At 43.5% G+C, this 27,251-nt stretch overlaps 1 protein-coding gene and 1 long non-coding RNA gene across 7 annotated transcripts in view; one reads left to right on the forward strand and one right to left on the reverse strand.

The window, feature by feature from the left end:
* LOC112835894 (uncharacterized) overlaps positions 1–20,775 on the reverse strand; it is a 23,031-nt gene extending 2,256 nt beyond the window's left edge. Inside the window, exons 1-2 of the long non-coding RNA XR_003211328.2 lie at positions 20,359–20,775; positions 19,467–19,537 (exon numbers count right to left, since the gene is read on the reverse strand). This is a non-coding gene — a long non-coding RNA (uncharacterized lncRNA). The remainder of the gene's footprint in view (positions 1–19,466; positions 19,538–20,358) is intronic.
* DCUN1D4 (defective in cullin neddylation 1 domain containing 4) overlaps positions 12,264–27,251 on the forward strand; it is a 76,945-nt gene continuing 61,957 nt past the window's right edge. For 2 of the 6 annotated variants that reach the window (XM_073891660.1, XM_073891661.1), the window contains exon 1: positions 21,398–21,562. Coding sequence is in view for 3 of the 6 variants with exons in the window: in XM_073891658.1 (XP_073747759.1) it covers positions 12,418–12,423; positions 12,625–12,685 (67 nt within the window). In the remaining 3 variants the exon portion in view is untranslated. Of the gene's footprint in view, positions 12,424–12,624; positions 12,686–20,949; positions 21,104–21,397; positions 21,563–27,251 lie in introns of those variants that run through there. The other 4 variants (XM_073891658.1, XR_012377909.1, XM_025887533.2 and 1 more) reach the window with 4 other exon arrangements.

The following is a 27,251-nucleotide window of genomic DNA, read 5'->3' on the forward strand; positions in this document are numbered from 1 at the left end:
AAGGCAGTCGCTTAACCAACTGAGCCACCCAGGCGCCCAGAACCTTCAAATTTTAGCTGGGCACATGGACACCCAGAAAAAAAAGACTACATTTCCCAGCCTCTCTTGCAGCTACAATGATCATTGTAGGGGTTAGAGACAAGTTCTTGGGGACAGGATATAAAAGGAAGTGGTGTGTGAGGCTTCAGACAAGGTCCTGAAAGGGGGTCATGCCCTTTCCTCCCTTCTATGGCTGAAATGTGGAGATGAAAGCTAAAGCAGCCATCTTGGATGATGTTGCAGAAAGTATATGTTGGGGATGGCAAGGGAAAGAACCAAGTAGGAGAAGCCTGGGTCCCTGAAGATGCTGGGGCTGTCATGAGATCCTTGGGCTGTCTATTTACATGTAGAGAGTTTTACTTCTATCTTACTTAAACCATTGTTATTTCTGGCTTTTTGTCATATGTTGTGACTCCAAGGTTGACAGCCCCTAATCTGGCCAACCCTCTTGGTTTTCAGATGAGAACAAGAAGCCTGGAGAAGTGAGTGGCTCAGCTAAAATCACAGAGCTAGTGAGGCACAGACCTGGGAATGAAATCTAGGTCTCTTGGGTTCTGGATCAATGCCCTTTTTTTACCACCCCAGGCTTTCTCAAAGTCACTGTTAGAAGCCATGCCTAGAATTGAGATCAGAGTTCGGCTATTGAACCGAGATGAGTGACTAAACACATGTGCCTACCTATCTCTTGTCCAAAGTCTTGCTGTAAAGTCAGAGAAAACATTTTTAAAAGGGTAAGTCCAGAGTAGTGTGGGAATACAAGAGATGGTACTATTAGCAGATCAAAGATTTGAGCGTTCCTGGAAGGAAAGCAGAGGAGTCCACCTTCTGTCTCAATCTGCTCAGGTTGCTATAACAAAATACCATAGACCGGTGGCTTCAAGCAACAGATATTTATTTCTCACAATTCTGGAGGCTTGGAAGTCCAAGATCAAAGTACAGGCAAATTTGGTTCCTGGTGAGAGCCCTCTCCCTAGCTTATAGACAGCTGCCTTCTCACTATGTTCTCACATACATTTTGTAAGGACACTAATCCCATCATGGGGGCTCCATCCTCATGACCTCCTCTAAACCTAATTATTTTCCAAAAGCCCTATCTCCAAATGCATTGTGGGTTAGGGCCTCAGCATATGAATTTTAGAGGGACATAAACATTCAGTCCCTAACAATTCCCCATGCTAGAACTAAACTCAGGGAGATTTGAAAAAATGTTATATCCATAAAACAAGGGGAGAAAACCCTTCGCTAATGGGTTATTAAATAGCACATAGCTGACAACTGAATTACTGAGTTGGAAGATGAACCCAAGAGGTTGGGTTAGAACTCAAAATGAAAATAGCTAGAGAGGGAAAAGAGTTAAGATGCATGGTGGATAGATCTAGAAGTTTATGCATTTGTGTAGAAGTGAATAATGAAGAGACTAGAGGGGAAGAAATAAAGAAATAGTAGAAGAAGAAAAATTTCCAGGGCTGAAAAAAGAGGAATCTTCTGACTGCACATATCCTCTAAATCCTGAATAGGATGAAGGAGACTAAATCCACATCAAGAGACACCCTGGCAACATTTCAGAAATCACAGCCCTTGTTGCTACAGGATCTAGACACACTTCAAATTGCTTAAGACTGTGGGATTGTTACTGCTTCAGTAACCTAACTCCTGAAATAACTCTCCTATACTCTGTTCTCAAGGTGTATAGAACAAGCAGCCAATGGATGTGTCTTGATTGAAGTGCCTCAAGAGGAAAATGCCCAGAAACACTATAAATTTAGATTCTAGGGAGAGTATCACATAAAACAGAATGCAAAATAACAGTAAGGGAGATAAACAATTATTCATAGAAGAAAATAACAATTTTATATCTGTGCCTGCTGTTGAAGTCCTACAAAAAGAACACCAAGGAAACCTGCTGCTTATAAAGCTGAGTTTATTGAAATTGCTGAGCAAGGGAAAACATGACCTGACAGTCTCGGTAGGGTCTCCAAAGAGGGAAGTTAGGGAAGGATACTTATATAGACTGTGTAGGACTGGAGTTAGGTCAGAATTGACAGAATTTGTAAATCTGGCAGGTTGCTGGAACATCCGTGGTCTTTGGAACACATAAATCCATGTGATGTTACTGTGACTATAGTCTTATCTTGAAATATATGGATCTGAATGAGCTAGTGTTAAAATGATTTGAGTTTAGATAGTTTATATTGCATAGTATGGTTTGGTACTTTTGAAAATCAAAGTACAGGTTTTTTGATTTTTTTGTTTATATGTTTGTTGTTGCAAATTGTGGTTACCATTCCTTTCCTCACCTTAGTATCTAGGCTACTGCCTGGATGGGCACTCAATGTTGAATGAATTAGTAAATTAACTATTAGAGAAGAATCCAGAACAAAGGTAAAGGTCTTAAATGTCTACGTGCAAAAGCATATGGCAATGCTTAATAAAAATGCAGATTCCTGGGGATACCCCCCAGATAATTTGATTCAGTAGGTCTGGATTTTGGGTGAGGTGATTCTGATGCAATTGGTCTACAGCTTTCACTTTTGAGAAACTAGTGTAGTGGCATGAGGACAGACAAAGTGGGCTTGAGATGTTAACAAGTACAAGGAAGTAAGACCTACAGGTACCTCTGAGACTTGGTCAGATAGGATGGATAAGTGAACTAAGGTAATCAAGAGCTATGTCCCCCTCAAAACAAGCCAGCCGATAGAAAAGGGAGCAGAATGAATCTGTACATCTATAAGAACACGCCTACCTACCAATCCATGCATCTCCATGTGATACACAGTGGCAAGCGTTTAGCTGAGTATTAAGGGGAAATCAAAGTAGATTACTGGCGGAAAAAAAAAAGAAATGGTATTGCTATGGTAGAGCATTTTAGATTACAGTGTCTTAACAGATATGTTACTAGGTTATTTCTTATTAATAATAAAAGGCCTAAATTTGAATTTGTTATTATGGTATTTATTGAGGTAAATTAACATCAAATTAACCGTTTTAGAGTGAACAACTCAGCGGCAGTTGGTACATTCACAATGTTGTGCAACAACCACCTCCCTCTAATTCCAAAACATTTTCATCATCCCACAGTTAAAACTCTTTCCCATTAAGCAGTTACTTGCCCCTGTCTCCTACCCCCAGCTCCTGGCAACTGCTGATCTACTCTGTCTCTATAGACTTACCTATTCTGGATGTTTCACATAAAATGGAATCATACAATATGTGACCTTTTGTGTATGGCTTCTTTCATGTAGCACATGTCTCCCAAGTTTCCAAGGTTCATCCACGTTGTAGCACATATCAGTACTTCATTCCTATTATTAGCTATTAATATTCATTCCTATTATTAGTTATAAGCTAATAATACTCCATTGTATGCATATGCCACAGTTTATTCATCCATCCATGAACATTTGGGTTATTTCCACCTTTTGGCTATAATAAATAGTGCTGCTATTCATGTGCATGTATTTGTTTGCGTAGCTCTTTTCAGTTGTTTTGGGTATATATACCTAAGAGCAGATTTGCTGGGTCATATGATGATTCTGTTTACCTTTTGAGGAACTGCCAAACTATTTTTCCCAGTGCCTGAAACATTTTACATCCCCACCAGAAATGGACAAGTGTTCCTGTTTCTCCACATCCTTGCCAACACTTAGTATTTTTGTGGGTTTTTTTAAATTTTTAAATTATAGCTATTTTAGTGGGTGTAAAGTGCTATCTCATTGTGACTTTTATTTGCCTAATGACTACTTTTTTTGTTTGTTGGTTGGTTATTTGTATATCTTCTTCGGAGAAATGTCTAGTCAAGTCCTTTGCCCATTTTAAAATTTGGTTGTCTTTTTTTTTTTTGCCTTACTGTTCATTCTGTCAACAGTATTTATTGTGAACCTAGTGAATGTGGTACATTTGGGTACAATGCAGAGTTACAAACCCAGTAGAAAATATGTCCTTTTCTCCCCTTAGGTCTCAATGGTATCAATTAAAAAAAAAATCTGAATATAGTTGACATGGTTGTCTTTTTGTTATTGAGTTGTAAAAGCTCCTTATATATTTGGGATCCCAGGCCTTTATCGGACATATGATTTGAAAATACTTTCTCCCATTCTGCAGGTTGTCCTATGTTTTTAAAAAAATAAATTGAATAGATCCAAAATTATCTTTATACTAACATTAGTTTCACTCCCTTTCATTCTGATATACTTTCTTGAGTGGAAGACTTAGGACTGTGTACCTATATGCAAACCTATGGTCTATGTTACCTCGCTCCTAATCTTAATGTCTGTGGGAACAAATTGCTCATGGGAACATATTTTTCAGGAGTATCAAGGCAGAAGAAAGATTGAGAATCACTTTCCTAGGCCAGGTGTCCAGGTTCAAGAACAGGATGATGTATTCCTGTTTCCTATGTACCAAAAACTGGTATAAGGTATAAAACAGTATTAGGAAGGACACCAACTAACCTAACATATATAGAAAGTCTCCACAGCCACACTGACTTTGCTGTTCATACATATGATTGGGATTTTCCTGCCTCAGGGCTTTTGCACTTGCTGTTTCCGCTGCCTAGAGCACTCTTTCTCCAAATATCCACATGGCTTGTACCTTCATCTCCTTTAGGTCTCTGCTCATATGTAATCTTCTTTGTAAAGCCTTCAACAATACTCTAGTTACAACTGCAGCCCCCACCCACCCTCTGAAACACCCTATCCCCCATTCTGCTTTATAATTTGCTTTAGCAACACTGAAAATATCATGTATTTATTTATATATTTGTTTGTTTTCCTTATCTCCCAATAGACGTAAGCTCCACGAGGGCATGGATTTTTTTTTTAACATTGAGATATAATTCACATACCACAAAATTTATCTACTTAAAGTATACAACTTAATGGATTTTTTAATAATCAGATTTGTCTAACCATCATCACAATTTTAGAATATTTTCATTCCCTCCTCCCCCCAAAATACATTCCCATTAGCAGTCACTCTCCTTCTTGCCACCCCCCATAGGCAATAATTAATTGACTTTTTGTCTCTATAAAGTTGCCTATTCTAGACATTCCATATAATTGGAATCGTACAATGTATGGTCTTTTGTAACTGGCTTCTTTTCTTAGCATGTTTTCCAAGGTCAATGTTGTAGCATCTATCAGTATGTCATTCCTTTTCATTGCTAAGTAATATAAAAATAGATATACACATTTTATTTATCCATTCATCAGTTAATGGATGTGAATAATGCTGCTATGAACATTTGTGTATAATTTTTTGTGTGTATATGTTTTCATATCTCTTGGGTATACAGCTAGGAGAGGAATTACTGGGTCTGGGTCATATAACAACTCTATGTTTAACCTTTAAAGAACTGCCAAACTATTTTCCAAACAGCTGTACAGTTTTACATTCTTACTGGCAATGTATGAGGGTTCCAATTTCTTCAACACTTGTTCTCCAACACTTTTGCTGAGACTTGTTATTATCTGCCTTTTCCATTATATTCACCCTACTAGATGTTAAGTGTCTTTCATTGAGGTTTTGATCTGCATTTCCCTAATAGCTAAGATATTGAGCAACTTTTCATGTTCTTCTTGGACATTTGTATATCTTCCTTGGAGAAATGTTTAACAGATCTTTTGCCCATTTTTTGATTGGGTTATGTATCTCTTTTTTTTTTGGTTTTTATTTAAATTCCAGTTAGTTAACATACAGTGTAATATTAGTTTCAGGTGTACAATATAGTGATTCAACAATTCCATACATCACCCAGTGCTCCTCACAAGTGCCCTCCTTAATCCCCATCACCTATTTCACCCTTCCCTCCACCCACCTCCCCTCTGCTAACCATCAGTTTGTTCACTATAGCTAAGAATCTGTTTCTTGGTTTGCCTCCCTCTTTCTTTTCCCTTTGCTCATTTGTTTCTTAAATTCCCCATATGAGTGAAATCATATGGTATTTGTCTTTCTCTGACTTATTTCAGTTAGCATAATACTCTCTAGCTCCACCCATGTTGTTGCAAATGGCAAGATTTCATTCTTTTTGTGGTTGAGTAATATTCCATTATATATATATATATATATATACCACATCTCCTTTCTCCATTCATCAGTGGATGGACACTTCGGCTGTTTCCATAATTTGGATATTGTAGGTAATGCTGCTTTGAATTAGTATTTTTGTATTCTTTGGCTAAATACCTAGGAATGCAATTGCTGGATAATAGTAGTTCACATCTAGAAAGAAATTGCTACAGCTGATGTCAAAGAGGTTTCTGCCTCTGTTCTCTAGGCTTTTTATGGTTTCCTGTCTCACATGTAGGTCTTTAATCCATTTTGAATTCATTTTTGTGTTTGGTGAAAGTAAGTGGTCTAGCTTCATTCTTTTGCATGTTGCTATCCAGTTTTCCCAACACTATTTGTTGAAGAGGTTGTCTTTTTTCCCATTGGACATTCTTTCCTGCTTTGTTGACGATTAGTTGACCATAGAGTTGTGCGTTCATTTCTGGGCTCTCTATTCTGTCCCATTGATCTACGTGTCTGTTTCTGTGCCAGTACCATACTGTTTGGTCACTACAGCTCTGTAATATAACCTAAAGCCTGGAAATGTGATGCCTCCAGCTTTGCTTTTCTTTTTCAAGGTTACTTTGGCTATTGGGCATCTCTTGTGGTCCCATACAAATTTTAAGATTGTTTGTTCTAGCTCTGTGAAAAATACTGTTGGTATTTTGATAAGGAGTGCATTAAATGTGTAGACTGCTTTGGATAATATAGACTTTTTTTAAAGATTTTATTTATTTATTTGACAGAGAGACACAGTGAGAGAGGGGAGTGGGAGAGGGAGAAGGAGGCTTCCTGCGGAGCAGGGAGCCCGATGCGGGGCTCGATCCCAGGACCCTGGGACCATGACCTGAGCCAAAGGCAGATGCTTAACGACTGAGCCACCCAGGCGCCCCAGACAGTATGGACATTTTAACAATAATTGTTCTTCCAATCCATGAGCATGGAATGTTTTTCCACTTCTTTGTCATCTTCAATTTCTTTCATCAATGTTTTATAGTTTTCCGAGTACAGGTACCTTTTTAAAGGTGTGAGAGTTCTTTATGTTGTTTAGATACAAGTCCCTTACTAGATAAATGATTTGCAAATATTTTCTTCCATTCTGTGGATTGTCTTTTTACTTTCATGATGGTGTCCTTAGTAGGAAAAAGTGTTTAGTTTTGATAAAGTCCAATTTATCTGTATTTTTCTTTTGTTGCTTGTGCTGTTGGTGTCATATCTAAGAAAGCATGGTCTAATCCAAAGTCACAAAGATTTATGCCTATGTTTTCTTATAAGAGTTCTATAGTTTTGGGGCACCAAAACTGGGTGGCTCAGTTGGTTAAGCATCTGCCGTTGGCTCAGGTCATGGTCCCGGGGTCCTGGTCTCAAGCCCCACCCCAGGCTCCCTCTCAGTGAGGAGCCTTCTTCTCCCTCTCCCCGGCCCCTGCTCATGCTCTCTCTTGCTCTCTCTCTCTCTCTCAAATAAATAAAATATTTTAAAAAAAGAGTTCTGTAGTTTTATCTCTTACATTTAGGTCCATGATTCATTTTGAGTTCATTACTATATATGATGTGAGGGAGCAGTACAAGTTTATCCTTTTGCCTGTGGACATCCAGTTGTCTCATACCATTGTTGAAAAGATTATCCTTTTTCCATTGAATTGTCTTGGTACCCTTATTGAAGATTACTTAAACATAAATGTTCATAATTTTAATTTATACACTCTCAATTCTATTCTATTGATCTGTCTATCATTATGCCAGTACCACACCGTCCTGACTACTGTAGCTTTGTGTTAGGTTTTGAAATTGGGAAGTGAGTCATCCAACCTTACTCGTATTTTCAAGATTGTTTTGGCTATTTGGGGTTCCTTGAATTGCCATAGATGAATTTTTATCTGTTTTGTTAATTGTTGCATCCCCAGAGTTTAGCACAGTGCTTGATACACAGTAAATGCTAAACAAGTACTATTTGAACAAATAAAGACAGGTCAAAACAGATGGGAGTGGCAACAAGACAGAGTTAGGGAGAGCATCCTGCTGAGTTCTAGTTTCTGAATACAGTGGACCCTGAAGCTATACTATCTCAGTTGAGCTTAACGGGGTTCTCAGCTGCACACAATGCAACTACTCTGGCTAACTTATGCAGACAAGGAATTCAGTGGGAGAGCATTGGGACGCTCACAGAATGCATGGGAAGTTTGAAAAACCTAGCTGAAGCAAGAGCCAAGTAGGGTAGAGCATGATCCAGATCCTGCCACAGAAGTTGTGTGCTTAGGATGCCAGAGCCTTCCTGTTTGTGCTAGACTCTGCTACCCCTGAACTCTTTGTTCTGCCCCTGGACTCAACCTTGCTGCAGTCAAGAAACTATCTCTAATTCATCTTTGTACCTCTGCACCATTCTCTCTCTCTCTCTCTCTCTCTCTCTTTTTTTCCCCAAGTAGGCTCCACACTGGGCATGGAGCCCAACACAGGGCTTAAATTCACAACCTGAGATCAAGACCTGAACTGAGATCAAGAGTTGAATGCTTCACCAACTGAGCCACCCAGGCGCCCCTGCACCATTCTCTGAAAAGGTAAAGTCTTGGGCAGGAGCATTTTCTTATGTGGCCCTGGGTCAGCCACCAGGGCCCCCCTTCTCAATGCCAGGACCAGCATTCAATAAATAAATTTGCTTCTATTATTACATTTGCTTTGCCTTTTTTTGATTATAGGAGCCAAAAAATCCCCCCCCCTCCCTTTTTGGCCTAAGCTACATTGGCTGAATTTCTGTCATTTACAACAAAAGAAATCTGATTCAAGGAAGCAAAAATAATAGTAACAGCCACAATGATTTATGGTATTTTAGCAGGTCCTGAGATAAATGCTTTACATCCTGTATTAGTTTCCGATGGCTGCTGTAACAAAATGCCATAAATGTAGTGGTTTAAAACACACATATTTAGGGACGCCTGGGTGGCTCAGTCAGTTAAGTGCCTACCTTCGGCTCCGGTCATGATCCAGGGTCCAGGGATCGAGCCCCGCATCGGGCTCCCCACTCAGCAGGAAGTCTGCTTCTCCCTCTGTCCTCCCTGCTCCCCAACCCCCCGTGCGCTCTCTTTCTCACTCAAATAAATAAATAAAATCTTTAAAAAAAACACACATATTTATTGCAGTTCTTGAATCAGAAGTACAAATGAATCTCATGAGGCTATAAAGTCAAGGTGTTGTTAGGGATGTGTTCCTTCTGGAAGGAATTAATTTCCTTGCCTTTTCTAGCTTCTAGAAGATGCCAGCATTCCTTGGCCCTTGTCAGTAACTTCTTCACTCGGACCCCATCACATGTCCTTCTCTGACGCTGACCCTCCTGTCTCCCTCTTTCGCTTATAAGGACCCTTGTGATTACACAGGGCCCACTGGGAGAATCCAGGATAATCTCCCCATTTCAAAATTCTTAGTCATATCTACCAAGTCCCTTTTGCCGTGTTAAGGAACACATTCACAAGTTCCACAGATTAGGGCATGGACATGTTTGGGGCGCCACTGTTCTGTCTACCACACATGTATCATCTGTTGAGTCCTCACAACACTCCTGTGAGGAAAGTGGTGCTATTGTGCTCATTTTAAAAATAAAGAACTCTTGTACAGAGAGTTCGGACAATGTGTCCTGTGTTCAGCAGAAGAGGCCATGTTCAAGCCTCGGCTGCTTTTCCAAAATCTGGTGTGTTACTCTTTTGCAACCCTATCACCTGGCTCTTTGATAGACTTGCTGGTTTGGGAGTCTTGGTGAAGAAAATACAGATAGGATCTGATGGATGCATCATCTTTGTGGTTCCCTTCTAAACTGATGAATTGTGAAAAGAATGGCAGAGTCTCTTGAAACCCTTGGATATTGAGATACACGTGAAGAAAAGCAACCTAATTCTATGAATCCTATTTCCAAACACTGGCTTATTCAGCAGCCTCCATAGGACAGCCTGCATCTCAAGCCAGTAGAGCTTGACTTATTAAAAGGGGACATGAGTCTCAAAAAACCCTCAAATACCAGCTTCTCTAACAAAGCTAAGAGCAACAGTGGCATGAGATATAGTATGAAGCTGAAATACTTCAGGTCCTGGAGTTAGAGGGGAAGGATATACCCAAAAGAGTGATGGTCCTTAATCTGGGAATAATATAAAGATCAATGAAGAAAGTAGACTGTTTTCGGCTGACAAAACCACAGAGGACCTCAAGTAGCCTGACACCCCTAGACTGGGCCTTAGTAGATATTAAGCACAGGGTGAAAACCATCTTTTTTTTTTTTTTTAAGATTTCATTTATTTATTTGACAGAGAGAGAGAGAGAGCACAGGCAGGCAGAGCAGCAGGCAGAGGGAGAGAGAGAAGCAGACTCCCCGCCAAGCAGGGAGCCCGATGTGGGGCTTGATCCCAGGACCCTGGGATCATGACCCGAGCCGAAGGCAGCCCCTTAACCGACCGAGCCACCCAGGCACCCTGGGTGAAAACCATCTTTAATATTCAGCTCTAGACTTTTAGATCTGGAAAACGCTTTACCTTAAAGGTAGCCCACTAGCACTCAGCATGCAGTGAGAGAATAAAAGCTGCTGACTCTTCCTTATGAAATCATTCCCGGGGCGCCTGGGTGGCTCAGATGGTTAAGCTTTTGCCTTCGGCTCAGGTCATGATCCCAGGGTCCTGGGATCGAGTCCCGCATCGGGCTCCCTGCTCAGTGGGGGGAGCCTGCTTCTCCCTCTGCCTCTCTCTCTCTATCTCTTATGAATAAATAAATAAAATCTTAAAAAAAAAAAAAGAAATCAGTCCCACCAGCTCTCCACAGCCAAATTCTAAACAAACCAGAGCCATTTATTAACATAAGCATAAGCTGGAGTCTGCATATGCTCAGCGCCAGTAGAAACTATGGGTGAACTGGTAGAGATGAGAGACGTACAGAAAAGCTACTCTGTACTCCAATATTCACACTTCATCCAGGCCCAGTGGACAAAATGACTGCTGGTAGAGAGTTAATCAAGTCTTGATTCATGGAATGTTTACTGAGTTCCCGTTACATGCTGGAGACAATACTAGATCATCAAAGACAGAGTTCCGGCTCTGAAGGTGAGGTGGCCTGACAGAGTAGAGGTTTCTTGCATGGAGGGATGGGGCCCGGCAGAGGGAGGAGGCCCCATGCACTTGCGAGGAAGGAGAGCTGGGCCAGCTTTGCTCTGTGAGCCAGGGCTCTCCAGTTGCAAGTGACAGAAACTAATTTTGAACTACAAATAGGAAATGTAATGTCATGAGAGCAATCCTCTGGGAAGGCAGATCAGCCAAGCCTGAGAAGTGCCTGGAACTAGGGACTAGATAGCCATCATGACAAGGCCACTGCATGGGCTCTTTCTGGTGTCTGAAAAGCTCTTCCTTCCTACTCGGTTTATTACTACTCATTATTCATGTGTCTCCAGTCACCTCCTCAGGGGAGCCTCCCCTCTTTCCACTCATTTCCCTGACTGAATCACACCCAGGGTCCCGGCTGGTTGATTTGAGACTATGGGGCAAATTAGAAAAAGATGACCCTTTTGGGTGGACAGTGCCAGTGTGTGAAGAACAAGGTGCCCCTTCCTCTGAGCAGACACAGCTTCACATCAAGCCCATGGATTGGTGAGCAGACTGTAAGTGGTACTCCAGCCCCTCTGTCCCCTTGGCTGTGCTCCTTTGTGCAGTGCGTAAACTGTACAAAGTAGCTGAGTTAGCTCCCCTATTGTATGCTCTCAAAAACTGTGTACCTTTTCTCCTTACTACTTGTCAAAATAGCAATTTTACTTTGCTTGCATGATTATTTAAGGAATGCCACCTCTGCAAGCTCATAAGCCCCATGAGGGCAGCAACTGGGTCTGTTTTTGCTCAACGTGTTATTCCTAGAGCCCAGCAGTGTCTGGCACGTGGAAGGCCCTTGATAATGGTTATTTCATGAATAGATCAATGAGCAAGCAAGAGATCATGTGCTCACTGGGAGTGGGAGGCACCCTGATTGGCTATCAAAACTCCATCTAATGAATGGTGGGGTGAGCAGTTGCCCCCAAAGAAGCAGGGCCCTTCCTAGCAAAAGAGAGGAAGGCCAGGCAGGAAAACGTCCAAGCGGCCCAACCCAGCCATTGACTTGCCATGGGCCTTGTCTGATCAGACTCTTCTGTGTCTTTGTCTCCTCACAGGTGAGATGAGGGAATGTGCCCAGCTCACCCCTGAGACTGTCCTGCCCAAACATTCTATTCCCTTTTGTTCTGGTTCTGTTCTCTCCTGCCAAGTTCCGTTCTAGCGCTGCAGGTGTTAAGTGGAAAAAAGACATGACTGTGGGCAACCTCAGTCAAGGAAGGGCTTAATGGAGGTGAGCCCGAAGCTGAGTCGCAAGGGGTGGGGAGGAGCCATCATGGAGACGGGGAGGAGGACAGACTTAAGGGTGGGAGGCTGGCTGGGGGAAGTACGTTGTTGGTGTGGAGCCCTGTGTTTGTTAGGAGTCTTTTATTTCAAGGGTAAATATCTTTGCAAGGGGTACTATGTTGACACATGTATATTTCCCCTGGATCAGCTTATCGGAGAACAGCAAGCCAGTCATGCACAAGGAGCTGAGGGAATGAGACATTGGACGGGTAAGTTCTGATCATCAAAACCGGTCCCAGGTACAAGCATCTCTGGGGTATGTGAAGCAGGCTGATGGTGCGGGGATCTATACTCTGCGTGCGTGCTGTGGGGAGCCGGGTGTCGTTTTGCTCCCATAGTGGCAGTGACTCAGAGGCCGGGGAGAAAGAAGTGTCTCCATTTTCTAACCCAAAAATGGCAAGAGGAATTGAGAATTTCACCCTTCCTGTGACCACTGAGTACCACAACCTCTCAGCACCGGTCTGGTCTCCTTCCGATTCTCAGGCAATCCCTCTGTCTTTCCTCCGGGATATTGTTTAAACTCGTTTCAGTCTTGCTCTTATTAGGGAGCAGAGAGGTTTGCCTTCACTCACTGGGGATGAACCTTGTCCTGAAAATAGCATGGGTCTGTCCAGGAGGGCCGGCCACCCGGCACCACGACTGGAGCCCCGGGATCCTGGAAGGGGAGCTGGAAAAGGGGGAGGAGGGGGCACGTGGCAGAGTTTTGACCCACATGCAATGGCAACCCTTTAAAGCTGAATTGCCTATAACAATACTCTGCTACTTTGAGCCCCATGGAGCCCAATACGGGGCTTGAACCCACGACCCTGAGATCAAGACCTGACCTGAGATCAAAAGACGGACGCTTAACCAACTGAGCCACCTGGGCGCCCCGAGCACTACTCTTACATACGCCAACAGGTAGTTCTGTTGCCAGATCCCCAAATCGTTTCAACAAGGAAGAGAATAAAGTTCCATACCCTGGAGCTGGGGAAACTGTGTTTCATGTTGCCACAAATGATGGGCAGAGTGAACACGGGACCTTTGCCCTGTCCCCCTAGAGTTATGTTAGGTGTGACTGCCTACAGGTGCAAGAAAAATAGGTATACAGTCTCCATAATAAAGGATTTGGAATGTGTGTTGGGGGGGGTGCAGAGGGTGGGCAAATATCCCTTTGTACAATGCCAAACAAAGAAGTGATATAGCAAAGTGATGAAAAAAATACAGATCTGAAGCCAGGTTGCCTGGGTTTAATTCTCCCAGTTTTGCCATTTACTAGCTGTGTGACTTTGGGCAAGTTACTTTCTCTGTGCCTCAGTCACCTCACCTGTAAAATGGGTTTAACTAAAGTTTCTATCTCTTGGGATTGTTGAGGGATTAAATGAGTCGATACGAACACTAGAATGGTGCCTGGTGCCAAGTGAGTGGTACTTAAGTGTCTGCCAATACAGTATTTATATCCCCTAGTCTATTATCTGTGAATTGGAAATGTTTCCCAAAGCTACAGTTATATAAAATTTGAATGGAGGTTTAGAACAGATGAAGGTTGTAGTGAGAGAGCTTTGAAGCCAGAAGAAGTGACTGTGAGGCGGAGGGATGAAGAATGAAATGAAAGCAGTTGCAGGGGCTCAAGGTCAGACTTGCCCAGTAAACTGACCAGACCATGGGGGCGGGGCAGAGCAGCGGGGCAGCCTGAGCCCAGTGGGAGCTGATCAGGGCCTGGGGTCAGGGGTGAGAGGATGAAACGATCAGATGAGGGAAGGCAAAGGGTGACTGTGGGCAGGGGAGGACCCAGAGTCTGGGTGTGGGTGGCTGCAGAAAAAGCAGCTTTGACTGCAACCCAGTTTGGAACCGGAGGTGAGCGAAATTTGGAAACAGAAGCTTATTTTTGGCCTCTCCTCTCCAAAGAGCACTGCTTCGCTCTTGCTCTTTGTCCGATAGTCCAATACCTCCATACTGCCTTGAAAATGCTGCCCCCCAGAGCCAAGCCTTCCCTCCTCTCTACTGCTCCACCGCCTGGAACCGCTCACCTCACCCACCAGTTCCCATTATTTGAGCACAGGGGCAGACGACAGTCAGACTGGGGAGGAGGGTGTGGAACTCCTCTCTCACCAACAAATTACCGAGAGCCACTGACTAGTCCCTCAATGTCTGCATTTTAAAAGGGAAGTACTTGTAAACGCAAATGAATGTCTCATCTAGGAATTCTTAATATAGGGGCTGATGGGGTGGACATAGGTAGATTTCAGGCCTTTGACAGGGAGTCATCATTTTCAATGTTTCTTAAAGGGGTCCTGTGACTCCCAAAATGTTAAGGGTATTTGCTTTAACCTACTTTGGTGAAGGAAGTATAACAAACTAAAGTGTAAGCATTCAGGTTAGTTGGAAGGCAATACTTTTCCAATTGGGTAAATCAGTGATTTGTGTGTGTGTGTGTGTGTGCGCGTGCGCGCCTGCACGCGTGTATGTGCACGCCTCCAAATTCTTTCCTTTTTCTATTTTGGAACCATAGATATTTTTCTGAACTACTTGGATTCATTACTTTCTTCCCACAACATGGCTTCTGTGGTGACTTCAACTGGGGGGGTTCAGGTGTGTCAGGAGGCTTGTGGTAGCCGAGGCAGACGGAACCAGGTTGTAGGAGCTGGAATCTGCTTAGTCACAGGCTTCTGGCATCCTACATCCCCTTCCTTTCTAGAACAGGAAGTTCTTACTTCCATGACATGTTATCACCAAGGAAGTGAGCATATATTTTCCTCAGCTCCTGTTCTCCTCCTCCCTCCCCCACTTCCTACTGCTGCCTGCCGGCTCCATCCACTCTCCCAGAATGCTTCACTTTGCCATAATGAGATGCTCGGCTGTGCAGCCACCCGACGTCTGGAGATGGATGGGGCCTCCGGTATGCCCTGAGAGGGATGTTAAACAGACATTGTATTCCTGGAAGCAGGCTAGAAAAGGCGAGGAGAAATGAAGAGCCTGACCGCACGCAGACGCCACTGTACAAGGAAAATGGTTATTCTTTCTGCCCATACCCTGCTAGCTGGAGTAACTGAAGCAATGGTGTATTTATGAAAGTCACTCTACACGTCATGCATTGTTTAGATTCGATTGGAAAATTATACCTTCTGAGATCGAATTTAATGCCACCTCATTAGGGCTTGATTAGCTCCATGCGAATAAGGTGAAAATACCCAATTCAGAAAAGAACATGTGGTAATGAACACAGTTTTATTCAAATACTTTGTTAAATCCCTAGGCAGGTGTGATTTCCAAAAAATAAAAGGCCCTGGGTAAAAAAAAAAAGAAAAGAAAAGTGCCAGTTTAAGTATGCTGGAGAAAAAGATTAGCACAAAAAAAAAAAAAGAAAGAAATTGAAATTGAAATTGAAACACTGATATCAAATCCCAGCAGAATTGGAAAATTCTTAGCTTTTCTGAGAGATCCCTAAAATGGCAGCTTCATAAAGAAGGAAACCCGGATTTTCTAGATAACTTAAAAACACAGACTCATTTTTACTTGAAATAGCCCCAAGCATAAAAATTAGCCAACTGTACTTCACAAGACTGCATGAAGTTCACAAGGAAATATGTGAAAGCATCACATAATTGGTGCTCATGCATTTATTCCTGCTTCTCTCTCCCACTTTTATAAATGCTTGTACATATTTTATCATATTTATCCCTTGAAGATATTATTCCCATGTTTGTAGATGGAGGAATGAAGGCCCAGACAAGTTTAATGCCTGCTTAAGTAGGAGGGTCTGCATCTTATTCCAGGCTGGCCCAAGGGTAATACCTGAAGACACTTTGCCTCTGGTATAGTAGATTAAAAATCTGTGGCACTCAGGGAAGGGTAATATTACTTCAAAGGACAAGAAAGAGAAATTAGTCGCTATGGGAACTCAATATGTGCTTCTATTTATGTAGAATCCCCTGTAGTTTACTACAATCTGTTTAATTGTTTAAGAATTTCTTATGTACATCTGAACTTCCAGTAGTAATCAATTTCCATTAAGCTAGTTTTCAGAGAGTTTGAATGACACAGCGTTGATACTGGGTACTCATTTTTTTTCTTTATTGTGTAAAGTCTCACATTTCAGTTTCAAACTATGCTAATTTCACATTGGTGGCATGTCTTGGTGAAGAATGCTTTTGTCCCTAACTCACTGTTCACTGTAAACTCTAGAAAGGAGAAAGGAAGCCAAGTTAATAAGACATAGTGACTGTGGAGTCAGGGACCAGCTTAGAGGAAAAGAAGGATTTGTGATGACAAGCTGGCTGTGAGGGGGAAGGGTTGATTCAAGAATACGATGAGTACTGCAGCTAATAGGTATGGAGCCAGGTATTTTTATGTGCTTTACTGATACTTACTCATTCACTTATTTCTCACAACGTACCTAGAAGGTAGTTCCTATTATTTTCACTATTTTGCAGATGAGGAAACCAAGACACACAGAGATGTGAAATAATTTGTCTTCGGTGGTGGATTGACTTCTTAAGCCAATGGGTTTTTAATCCAAGCCATCTGGATTAAGCCTATGTTCTGCTTCAGAAAAAAAAGTCAAAAGTGCTGCCATGGCTAAAAATGCCCAGTGTAGAGTTGGTTCCAGAAAGTTCCATCTCTTATGGTCTCTCTCCCTCTTTTTTTTTTTTTTTTTGTGGGAGTTACATTATTGCCCCAACAGAGGTTGATGAAAAAAAAAAAGGAAGACCTTTTAATGTACATTATAAACGCACATGACAGGATATCAATTCTACAAAGTAACCTGGAGTGATTAGAAAGAGGTCACTTTCTTGTGTGTCATTTTCAGTGTTCTAACCTCTAGCATAAGAGGGGCAGGGGAAAAGGAAGCGGATGAAAGAAAAAGTGTAGTGAACAAGATATATGGCAAACGATGCCATCTTTTCAGCTTTTTAATCATAACCAGTTTGAGGAGACTGTCCCTGTTGGTGACAATGGAGGAAAATGTCTACTTCTGCGCTTTTTCCATTAACCTAGTAATTGGGGCATGACTATGTACAGGTATTGAAAAACAAAACCTACATTTTTATTACCTATGAGCATTTGGTAAGTGGCTATTGCAAAACTGTTCTATGTATATATGTGAAAAGCACCATAAGTTAAGGTGGCATTCTTATGAAATTCAAAGCTTAAGAGCTGAAACTGTTTCCCAGTAGCACAGTCCTCAATAGTTAAAAGGTTCATTCCAGAAGGCTGAAGAGGCTGCCTCCACCCACTGATCTATCAGAGTAGGGAACGCATTATATTCAGCAGAGCCTCATTAGATACTCTAGATAAATAATCTCATTAATAATATACCATGAAGTCAATAGTTGCTATTGAAATAAGGTCAAAAAGGATAAAATAGATAAGGATGGAGTAACCTGGAAATCATCTTTCAGACTTGTATTTTTCATAATATATATCTACCAAGGCAGCCTGAGTGTCTACATACTCAATTCTAGAAAGAGGCCAGGTTTCACCATCTTTTAAAAACAGATTCACCTCCATATATCATTGTATCCTTCTGAATAAACCTCTCAGGTATGGAGGGCGTACATTAACCTGATTAAGAAGAGAGGGAACATTATAACACAGGGAGTTTGACCACGTAGGGACACGATTCCTTATTAGCTAGGTGGCAAGATACTGAACGGTTTCAACCTCAGTTAACTTACCTGTAAATTGGGGATAATATTAGTACCCTCCTTGGAGTGTTGTGAGGTTAGGTGGAATACTTTAACAAGCAAAGCACTGTAAGAGTAACGCCTACCACATGGGAAGCAACAACAACAAAAAGTTGTTGTCATTTGGATTAGCAAACTGTCAGTTGGTTATGAGTTTGAAGAAATAAACTATCCTGACCTCTACTGATATATTTACTTTTTTTGGTTTGTTTGTTTCCATGTAATCCCAACTAGCCTGTCTTTTGATAACTAGAGGAGTTCTACATACTCTTTCACTGCAGTCTGAGGCTGAATTAATTCCTCCCTGACATGAGTTCTTTCCGATTCTCTTCCAATTTTATCAGGGGCATATTTATCTATTTGTCTAAGCAGGCCCAAGTTTATTTCAGTCTTAGGACTATGCCATTCTCCACTCTGTAGCCCCATCCCCAACACATGCAGAAAAGCATGCTATGGTGGGATGTGTGGAATTTGGGGAAAAGTTTTACTCTACCAACACAGTCCCAAGACACTAATTTCCCCCCCAAGGATCTGAATATAAAGGCACAGAAGTGTAACATTATTACCTCAGTAAACATCCCCATGGAGATCAAGTTATTTGGAGATGGTACCATTTAGAAAAAAGTTAAATGTTCTATTACATATTGAAAAAATTTCCTGTTGAATTTCATGAAAAAGAAGGCAGTGTTCCAGCTATGAAGTACAGAATTTGTATTAGATGGCTGTAAAAACTCTCAAATGGCAAGGAAGAGTACTTTCCCCATCTTCGGAGTTTGAAGCTTTGATACTGGTACAGGAGGAAAGACCTGGTCTAGGAGTTGAAAAACCTGAGTTTAGTTATGGCTTTGTTATTACTAGTTGAGTAACTTGGATTAGACATTTAACTCCATTGGACCTCAACTCTCATATTCTTAAAATGAGGAAGTTGGATTTTCCCAAGGCTTCTCCCAGATCTAAAATTTCACATTATAGTCAACATTCAGTTCACTTTAAGGAACAATTAAGGAGTGCCTATTATTTGAAAGCACTGTACTAGATGCTAGGGACATAAAGATAAATACAAGAAAATTCCTGCCCTCAAAGGTTTATAGTCTTGTGGATTATTAAAATGATGGGGTGATATCTGCAGAATATTATATATATAAAATATTATGATTTGTGTAAGTTCTATGTAATTTATTACTTCCTAGATAATGATAGGCTGAAAACGTAGACGGGATAAAGAATGCAGGAGCTGCTCTTCAGTTTCGAGTAAGGAGGGACTTTCTTAGAATTAGATCCGCCCAACAAGGAATGGCCTATTTCAGAGTCCAGAGGTACTTACCCATCTCTGTGAGGCCCAGCTGACAGACCTGTCAGGTTAAAGGTCACCAATATGGACGAGAATCTTGAAACCTAAAGTGGATAAATTCAGGTCAATTCTGAGATTCTATGATTAGGCGAAGTGTTTCATAAATATTTGAATGATAGAAACACGACAGATATAAAATTATAAGGAAGTAATTTACCCATGAGACATTAGGGATTAAGAGGGATGGAGTATACTACAACAGGAGTGGTGTAAGAGGAACTGGTTTGATCCTGTTCTTTCAAAATATACTGGTTTTGGCGTGACATTTATCCCGACTTGAAACGTAAATTTCAGAACCCTGAAACTCAAAAGCCTTGGCTGAAGAAATCTAAAACCAAATGACCGATGTTTTGTTTGTGGTGTAATCCTGTTCCTTGAGGGGGTGTGTAATGCTCTTCGCTGTAGGTTGGGGTAGGGCCTTGGAATACAGGTAAGTGGTGTAGGTGTCCTGTCATTGGGGTAGGAGGGGGCTATCCTCCCTAAATATCTCAAAATATTATTCTGCTACATTATGGTTAAGTGTGATGAGTTGGTTGGAAAGCATTGAAAAAAGTGGCTGCAACTCGTGAAAATGGTGCGAATTCCTGCCTTAGGAAACTCAAGGTCCTAAGAATTCACTTAAATTAACACCCTCTTTTTCAAGTAACAGCCAAATGAGGCCCTCTTAGCGTCAGGGCCCTAATTTCCTGTATCCTGTGTGGGGCGTATGTGTGTATGACGGACAATGCCGGTAGCACTCGAAGCCTTTAGGACAGCCCACTTTTGACCAAGGGGATAGAAGTGTGGTGATTCTGAAAGAGATGAACGTTTCGAAAACGGAGAGAGGATGTAATTGTTGTACAAGAAATGGGAATTTGTTCCTCACCCGAGGGTTTGCTGGAAACGAGGACACGGCGATTCTTTATCCAGTTTCCTGTAGTAGGGAACACCTAGCAAGAGAAGTCCCAGTCCAAGTTCGGCGCGGACTGGGCTCCTGCTGAGAGCCGCTCTGAGGCATGCGAGACAAGTGGGAGACCCAAGTAGGGGGGGACTCCCCTACTCCTTGTAGTGGGACACAACTGCCCCAACGGTGCTTTCCCTTCTCGGCTCTTCGCGGAACACCACGCGTGCTTTGTTTCAGAAGCCGACCCATCTTTCTCGGTTGGTCTGCAGCTCCACCAATCCCGCCCGTGACGGGGCGGGGCTTCAGGGTCAAGGTGGACCAATTCCCCAGCCTCGCCCCTACACGCGCTCTCGGACCCCCGGGGATGAGTGACAGCAGCCGGGTCCAACCTGCTGCTCTGGACCGTGGCCTCCGCCAGGGGCGTTACGGGGACGAGGCGCCGGGCCAATCGCATTGGACTTCGGGGGGCGGGGCCTCTTTGCCAGCTCCAGACCGGCGCCCTCCGCACTCCTTTTGTCAAATGAGAGACGCGGAGGGGCGGTCCCTCAACCGAGGTTCAGCCAATGGTTGGAGCCGAGGTGGGCGGGCCGGGTGTGCTGGCTGCTGGTCCTCAGCTCCGAGCCGAGGTGCGGCGAGCCGGTGGGGGGACCGCGAGGCGAGCGCGGGAGCCTGGGCGGCGAGTGGGGTGTGAGCTGCCCGAAAATGCACTCGGATGCCGCCGCTGTCAGTGAGTAACAGAGCGAGCGGGCCGGGGCCGGGCGGTTGCCAACACTCTCCACTCCGTTCCCGCAGTCCCCGCCCCCCGCCTCCTGTCCCGAAACGCGCCGGGAGCCCCTGCCCGGGAGCCACCCCTTCCCCTCCCGGGGCCGGGGCGGGCGGTGACGCTGCGGGTGGCGCGGGGGCGGGCGTGGGGGGGGAAGGGGCTGGCCTGCCGGGGGAGGGCGGAGGTGAGGGGGGTGGGGACTGGCTCCTTTTCAGTGTTGGGGGCAGGGGGGGCGGGACGTGCGATGAAGGGCTGGGACCGGAGTGCCTGGGGTGAATGGAGGTGGAGGCGGCGGCGGGCGCTAGCGGGCAGGGCCGGGGGTGGCACCGGCGCGGGCAGAAAGAGAGGGAGCGAGCGAGCGGGGCGCAGGGGTGAGGATTTCCTAGGGGCTGAGCGGTGCGGGCGGCTCCGTGAGAAAGGCGGGTGAGTGCGAGGGGAGCGCGGGGGCGGGGACAATGGGAAGAAGGGCTGGATGGCGGGGGTGGGGGGGGAACAATGCGGTGGGGGAATGGGGGTAGCGGCCGAGTGGGGCAGGAGGGCGGGCACGGAGATGAGGGCTGATGTAACGGGAGAGCGAGGTGGTGGGAGGGATTGGGGTGTGATGGGATAGTTGGGGAGTCCGGCGGGCGGGAGAGGCATAGGAAGGGTGGTGGGGTAACTGGGAGTGGTGAGAGGGGGCAGACGTTGGGGTAATAGGATTGAGCAGGTGTTGGGAAGAGAGGGTAATTGGGAGTGAGAGGAGGAGAAGGAGGGGAGGGTTTGGGGTGACAGGATGGGGGCAGGGGTAGAGGAGGTGCGGTGGGGGTGTAGAGCTAGTTGGGAGGAAAGGGGGGGTTGGGAGGGGCCAGGGCAGGGGGAGGACTGTCAAGTCCAGATTCGGTCCGCGCGGGGCTCGGGGGGGGGGGAAGGTGTCAGACTATGTTTTCTGGGAGGTGTTCTCTCCCCACGATCAAGACAGGGTCCGTGGAAGGGGGAGCCCTGAGCTTCGGGGTGCGGGGAGTGGAGGGGGCGGGGCTGAGGTGGAGGGGGCGGGGAGGTGCCCTGAGGTTGGCGCTGGCCGCGGTTCCCCCAGAGCGGCGGGAAGCGAGGTCAGCGCTGGCGCGGGCTCCGGCTGCGGGACTGGGAGGCGGGGCCGGGATGCGGGCTGCGGGTTTTCCGCGGCGGGATCCGGAGGGGTCGGGCCCTGGAGACCGGGTGGGGGGTTTTGCGCAGGGGAGGTGTTGGGGTCCCAGGCAGTCCGTGGGATTGGCAGTCTGTGACGCAGTTGTCTAATTTCTGGTCGTCAGGTGTGGACGCTGGTGCCTAGGGACCCGCTTCCCTGCAGGGAGGGCCGGGCCAGAGGCCCCGCATAAGCGCTCGCGGGGCGCGACCTCTGCCAAGCTTGCGGGAAGGACGCTTTAGGGGTTTCCTTTAGGGTCTGGCTCCAGTGGCCGGGTGTGAAGGGGAAAGGCGGTCGCGCGGAATTCTGGGACTTGTAGTCCGCGCCGCGCGGGGCCGCGGTTGGGTTGGGTGCACGTGGGTAACTGTGGAAACGAGTCCCAGAATGCAGCGCGCCCCTCCGAGCCTCCCGGCTCTGCTAACTCGTGCTTTATTCCCAGCGGACCATAGCGTGCTCTTGGGAGCCTCTCTCGTCCCCTGGGACTGGAGCGTTTCACTGGACCTTCTCCCTGTGTCAGCGGGAGGGGGAGAACCAAGCCAAACGCAGTCCTTTCACACTTGGGTTCTTGATTCCTGAGTTGATTACTTCCCCGTGCATTTGGTGGCCTTATTTGTAGAGTAAATGCTTAGTCTTTTACCATCTAGCACGTAGGCTTGGAGAAACATTCAAGATGCAGCACAGTCTAAAGCAGAGTTTAGGATACTGTATTGTGGCATCTAGTGTATGTAAACAGTAGGTTAAAAGATTTCGTCTTAGGTAAATCTGGGAATGTAGTGGAGACCCATGTAACCCTTGTGAAGATAACATGGATTATGTGTTTGTATTTCCTGGGCTGTTTGAACTGCCCAAAGATAGGACTTTTTGAAAGATGGTCTTGAAATGAATTGAATGATGGAGGCGGCTTAATGGAATTTAGGGTGGAACTGTGCCCATTCATAAAGCCAGTATGAAGATGAGCAAAGGGAATATAGGATGTTTTCAGTTTTCAAGGGAACGTGGGAAGCAAATGAGGCTAGCAGAACGTAAACTCAGTGGACGACCTTAAGAGGTTTTTGTTTTTAGCTGGGGCTGTAATTCTTTTCTCTTTGCCTCTTTTATATTAGAGACCATCCTCTCAAGTCTGTAGATGCCCCAAACACCATATCCTTTGCCAGTTCCCATTACCATTTATATACTGAATTTGTACATTGCAGAATCTGTTGTGTAGAGGGCTATAAGATTAGCTCAGAGATAACACTATTTTTATATGATACATAAGGTATTATGAAACTCTTGGTCGCATAGTCACTGGAAGAATGTTATAATGACCCTAATGATAAAATTTTACCAAAAAGTCCTAAAATTTGGAAACCTTTTAGTATAGTTACAAATATACTGAACTTGATTAAATGATTAGTGATTAAATTGTGGCCGAAAAATTGGGTGATGTATGGTTTTTTTCAGGAAAAGATTTCTGTCCATCTTATGTTTTACTTAATCTTATTGATGAAATATTCAGGAAGCCCTTTGTGATATGTAAATATGTAATATGGACATGTTTTTTAAAATATGCACTTAATGCGGAATTTGTTCATATAAAACGTAAAGTGTCCAAGGTGAAAACAAGAGTTATAATTGTCTTCAAGATAGTGTTTTAAAGAAAATATTAGGCCAGTAATTTCTTTCCCTTTTTATTTTTGTTACATCCCAAAGGGTAGGTACCTTTTACATGCACACAGTCCCCCTCTCCTCCAGCCCCTTTAGAAACCCTAGGTTTCTAAACATGATCAGCTTCTACTTTATGCTGTGGATTTTAGGGTCCTCTTTGATTTTTCCCTTTGGGGACATTCCTTATTTTCATGTGAGCTTAGCTATGCATTTAAACAGACGTTTCTTATACTTTACCCAGAATTTTTTCTCTGTTTTATATTGGGAAGGATTTTTAGGTTATCTTGTTTATAACATTGCCAGAAAAGAAAGTCTCCCTCAATTTCTCCATCTTAGGGGACTTCTATACATTTACTGTTTCCTTCCTTTGTTCCTGCCTCCAAGCAGTGCCCCTGTCAATACTTGATCATGCTTTTTCAAATAATTATTTATCATTACATCCTTTTCTGTTTTTATCTGTAGCTGCTTCCAGCAGCTTATAGCTTACTGCTTTTTTCCTGACTAATAATACATGTTTGCATTTTCTCATCTCAAGAATAATCTTGTTAACTCAGCAGAATAAAAGTCAGTCTGTCAGAAACTGACCTCATGATTTGACTGTGTTGTATCCATTATTGGCAAGTAACAATACACAACTAAAAATGGCATAAATAATAGAATTTATTATTGTCCAGTAGCAAGAAGTGTAGAGAATAGATGGTTGTAAGGGTGGTACGGTGTCTGAATGATGTGCTTGAAGACTTTAGGCTCTTTCCATCCTTTTATTCCTCTATTTTTAGTATTTGGCTTATGGAAAGCCTCAGGCTCATTGCTTCATGTTGGCAATGTGGTTGCTGTGGCCCCAGACATCATGCCTATGTGAGACAGGGAAGGAAGGAAGGATATTTTCTTACAACTCCCTCTTAGCAGAGAGAGGAGTCTTATAGAAGGTCACCTTGGAGACTTCCCCTTCAGTTTCATTGGGTAGAACTGATTTCATGGCACTGCTACTTGTAAGGAAGGTTGAAAAAGTGGAAGTCTGGCATTTTTCAGCTGCTTTTGTGAGATGTGGCCTTTGCTAGGGTAGAGGAGCAGTGAGGAGAATGCTCTGGGCTGGCAGCCTACAGGTTATATCCCTGAGCCAGCTACTTTGTCCAGCTATCTCTGGCTTGGTCTCAATCTTTTCTTAATCTGTTGATTTATTTTCTGCCTCATTTAAAAATAATTAAGGGTGACTTACCAAGTACAGATAAAAGCCTGTGAAGAGAAGGAAAATAGGGTCGCCGGGGTGGCTCAGTCGGTTAAGAGTCCAACTTGATTTCGGCTCAGGTCATGATCTTGGGGTCATGAGATCAAGCCCAGGGTCAGGCTCCACACTCAGTGGGGAGTCTACTTGGGATTCTCTCTCTCCCTCTCCTCTCTCTCTCTCTAATAAATAAATTTTAAAAAGAGAAGGAAAATAAAGTTTAGATTCACAGGCTGCACGTAAATGCTTGCCGTATGTTAGAAATAGGCCAAATATTTGGCTCTGAGCTTCCTAGTGGTCAAAACAAGACTAATTTTATTCATTTAGTGAATGAAGCCGCAGTTCATTTAATAACCCAAGGTGGAAGCTAAGACATTTCTCATCCTCTCTTCCCCTGGCTGGTGGTGAGAGCGGGACTGCATTTCCTCCCGTGCCTTACTACCGCTTGCCATCGCCCTAGGGCTCACCCATCTTTCTTACGTTGTTGTTGTTGTTATTGTTAATCCACAGTAATCCTTTTGCTAGTCTCAGCCTCCTCTCATTTTGTCCTCTTCATCACTAGTTAAATCATCTTTGTCCTTAGGATTGCCCTACACAAAACCTCGAGGGCTCCTGTTTGCTTAATGAAATAGACTCCTCAGAACCTGGGGTTGAATCAGCCTTATGCATGGAAGCTCAGAACCCACCCCCCCCAACTGCAGCTTCCTTGGGAAAACACTTTTAATGAGGCATTTTCAATTTAGGAAGGTAGGCTTGTAGTTTTTGAAACTAATATACTGAGTACAACACTACTACATGAAAAGGACTCTCCTACTTCTGGGGAACTGTTCTTTACTGGGTTCCTGTTCCCTCTCAGGCAGAGTCACCCTCTCCCTCCACTGAATCTTCGAAGTAGGGTTTACTTCTGTTCTCAGTTCTATCTAATATAACAATAGCTGCTCGTTTCCTTATTTGTCCCCTCCCCAATTAGATTATTACCCCCTTGAGATCTGGGACTGTTTAGTATCCATTTTATCATCCAGGATGGCACTTTGTCTAGGTCTCCAAATATGTATTGAATTGCACTTAAATGGTCAACTGTTAAATAGTGAATTATCTGGAAAATTGTAATTCTTCCTCCTGCTATTTAGCATACTTCTGAGTCGTTTTTCATTATCTTCGGATTTTTCTTCGGGGAATACAAACTTTCATTTATTCATTCTGTCTTTTTTGACAAAGTCAGCCATAAGCAAACCAATTTAAATAATATTTCTTTTTAAATATGTGCAGATACCAGTTTTGAAGAATGTGGCATAGAGAAATTCTGAAGGAGAAAGTAAAATGCTGGTGATGTACTAAGGGGCCAGGAGTCTGTATGAAAATGCATGCTTCCATTTCAGATCTGGTGTGTAAGTCTTGTGGAGATAAGGCAAAGCAGGACTTAACAGGTCTGATATTATCCCTCTTTTTGTTTTATGACCAGATTCCGGTCCTTAGAGTTTATTTCATGTTAACTGTACATTGAGATTACTGGAAGGCTTTCTTCATTTAGAAAATTAACTTTGCTAGTTGGAGGTGAATTTTCTGATTATCTGAGATTGATATGGATATCTTTCTGTAGTTGGTCATCTTGAATTAGTGTTAATAGCTTTTCATAGCTTGTTCTTTTTTCTTATTCTGAGATTCAGGTTAGGAGGAGTACCTCTTGAGAATTATTCTTCTGAGCAGAACATACGTTTAAAAATATGCTTTAAGTAGAAAAAGATACTGAGATACATTTTAAATAGAATCATGTATTTTAGCAATCATTGCATTACCATTTCAGATCTAAGGACTTTTTTTTCCTCTTGTGTTCTTTATTCTAGCAAACAAAGTATTTGTTACTCCAGATTTGAATTATTATTTTTTTTTAATTAGAAAACACTTTTAATGAGGCATTTTCAATTTAGGAAGGTAGGCTTGTAGTTTTTGAAACTAACATACTGAGTACAACACTACTACATGAAAAGGACTCCTACCCTCCCCAAATAGCATTACTCTGGATATGATTCCTTTTAGTTGCCTCTTTGAGGATTTTTTTTTCTTGTAAATATTTTTTTGAA

The sequence above is a fragment of the Callorhinus ursinus genome, unplaced genomic scaffold (genome assembly GCF_003265705.2).
Source record: "Callorhinus ursinus isolate GAN/ISIS: 27379988/994484 unplaced genomic scaffold, GSC_fseal_2.0 scaffold4, whole genome shotgun sequence".
Classification (NCBI taxonomy): Eukaryota; Metazoa; Chordata; class Mammalia; order Carnivora; family Otariidae; genus Callorhinus; species Callorhinus ursinus.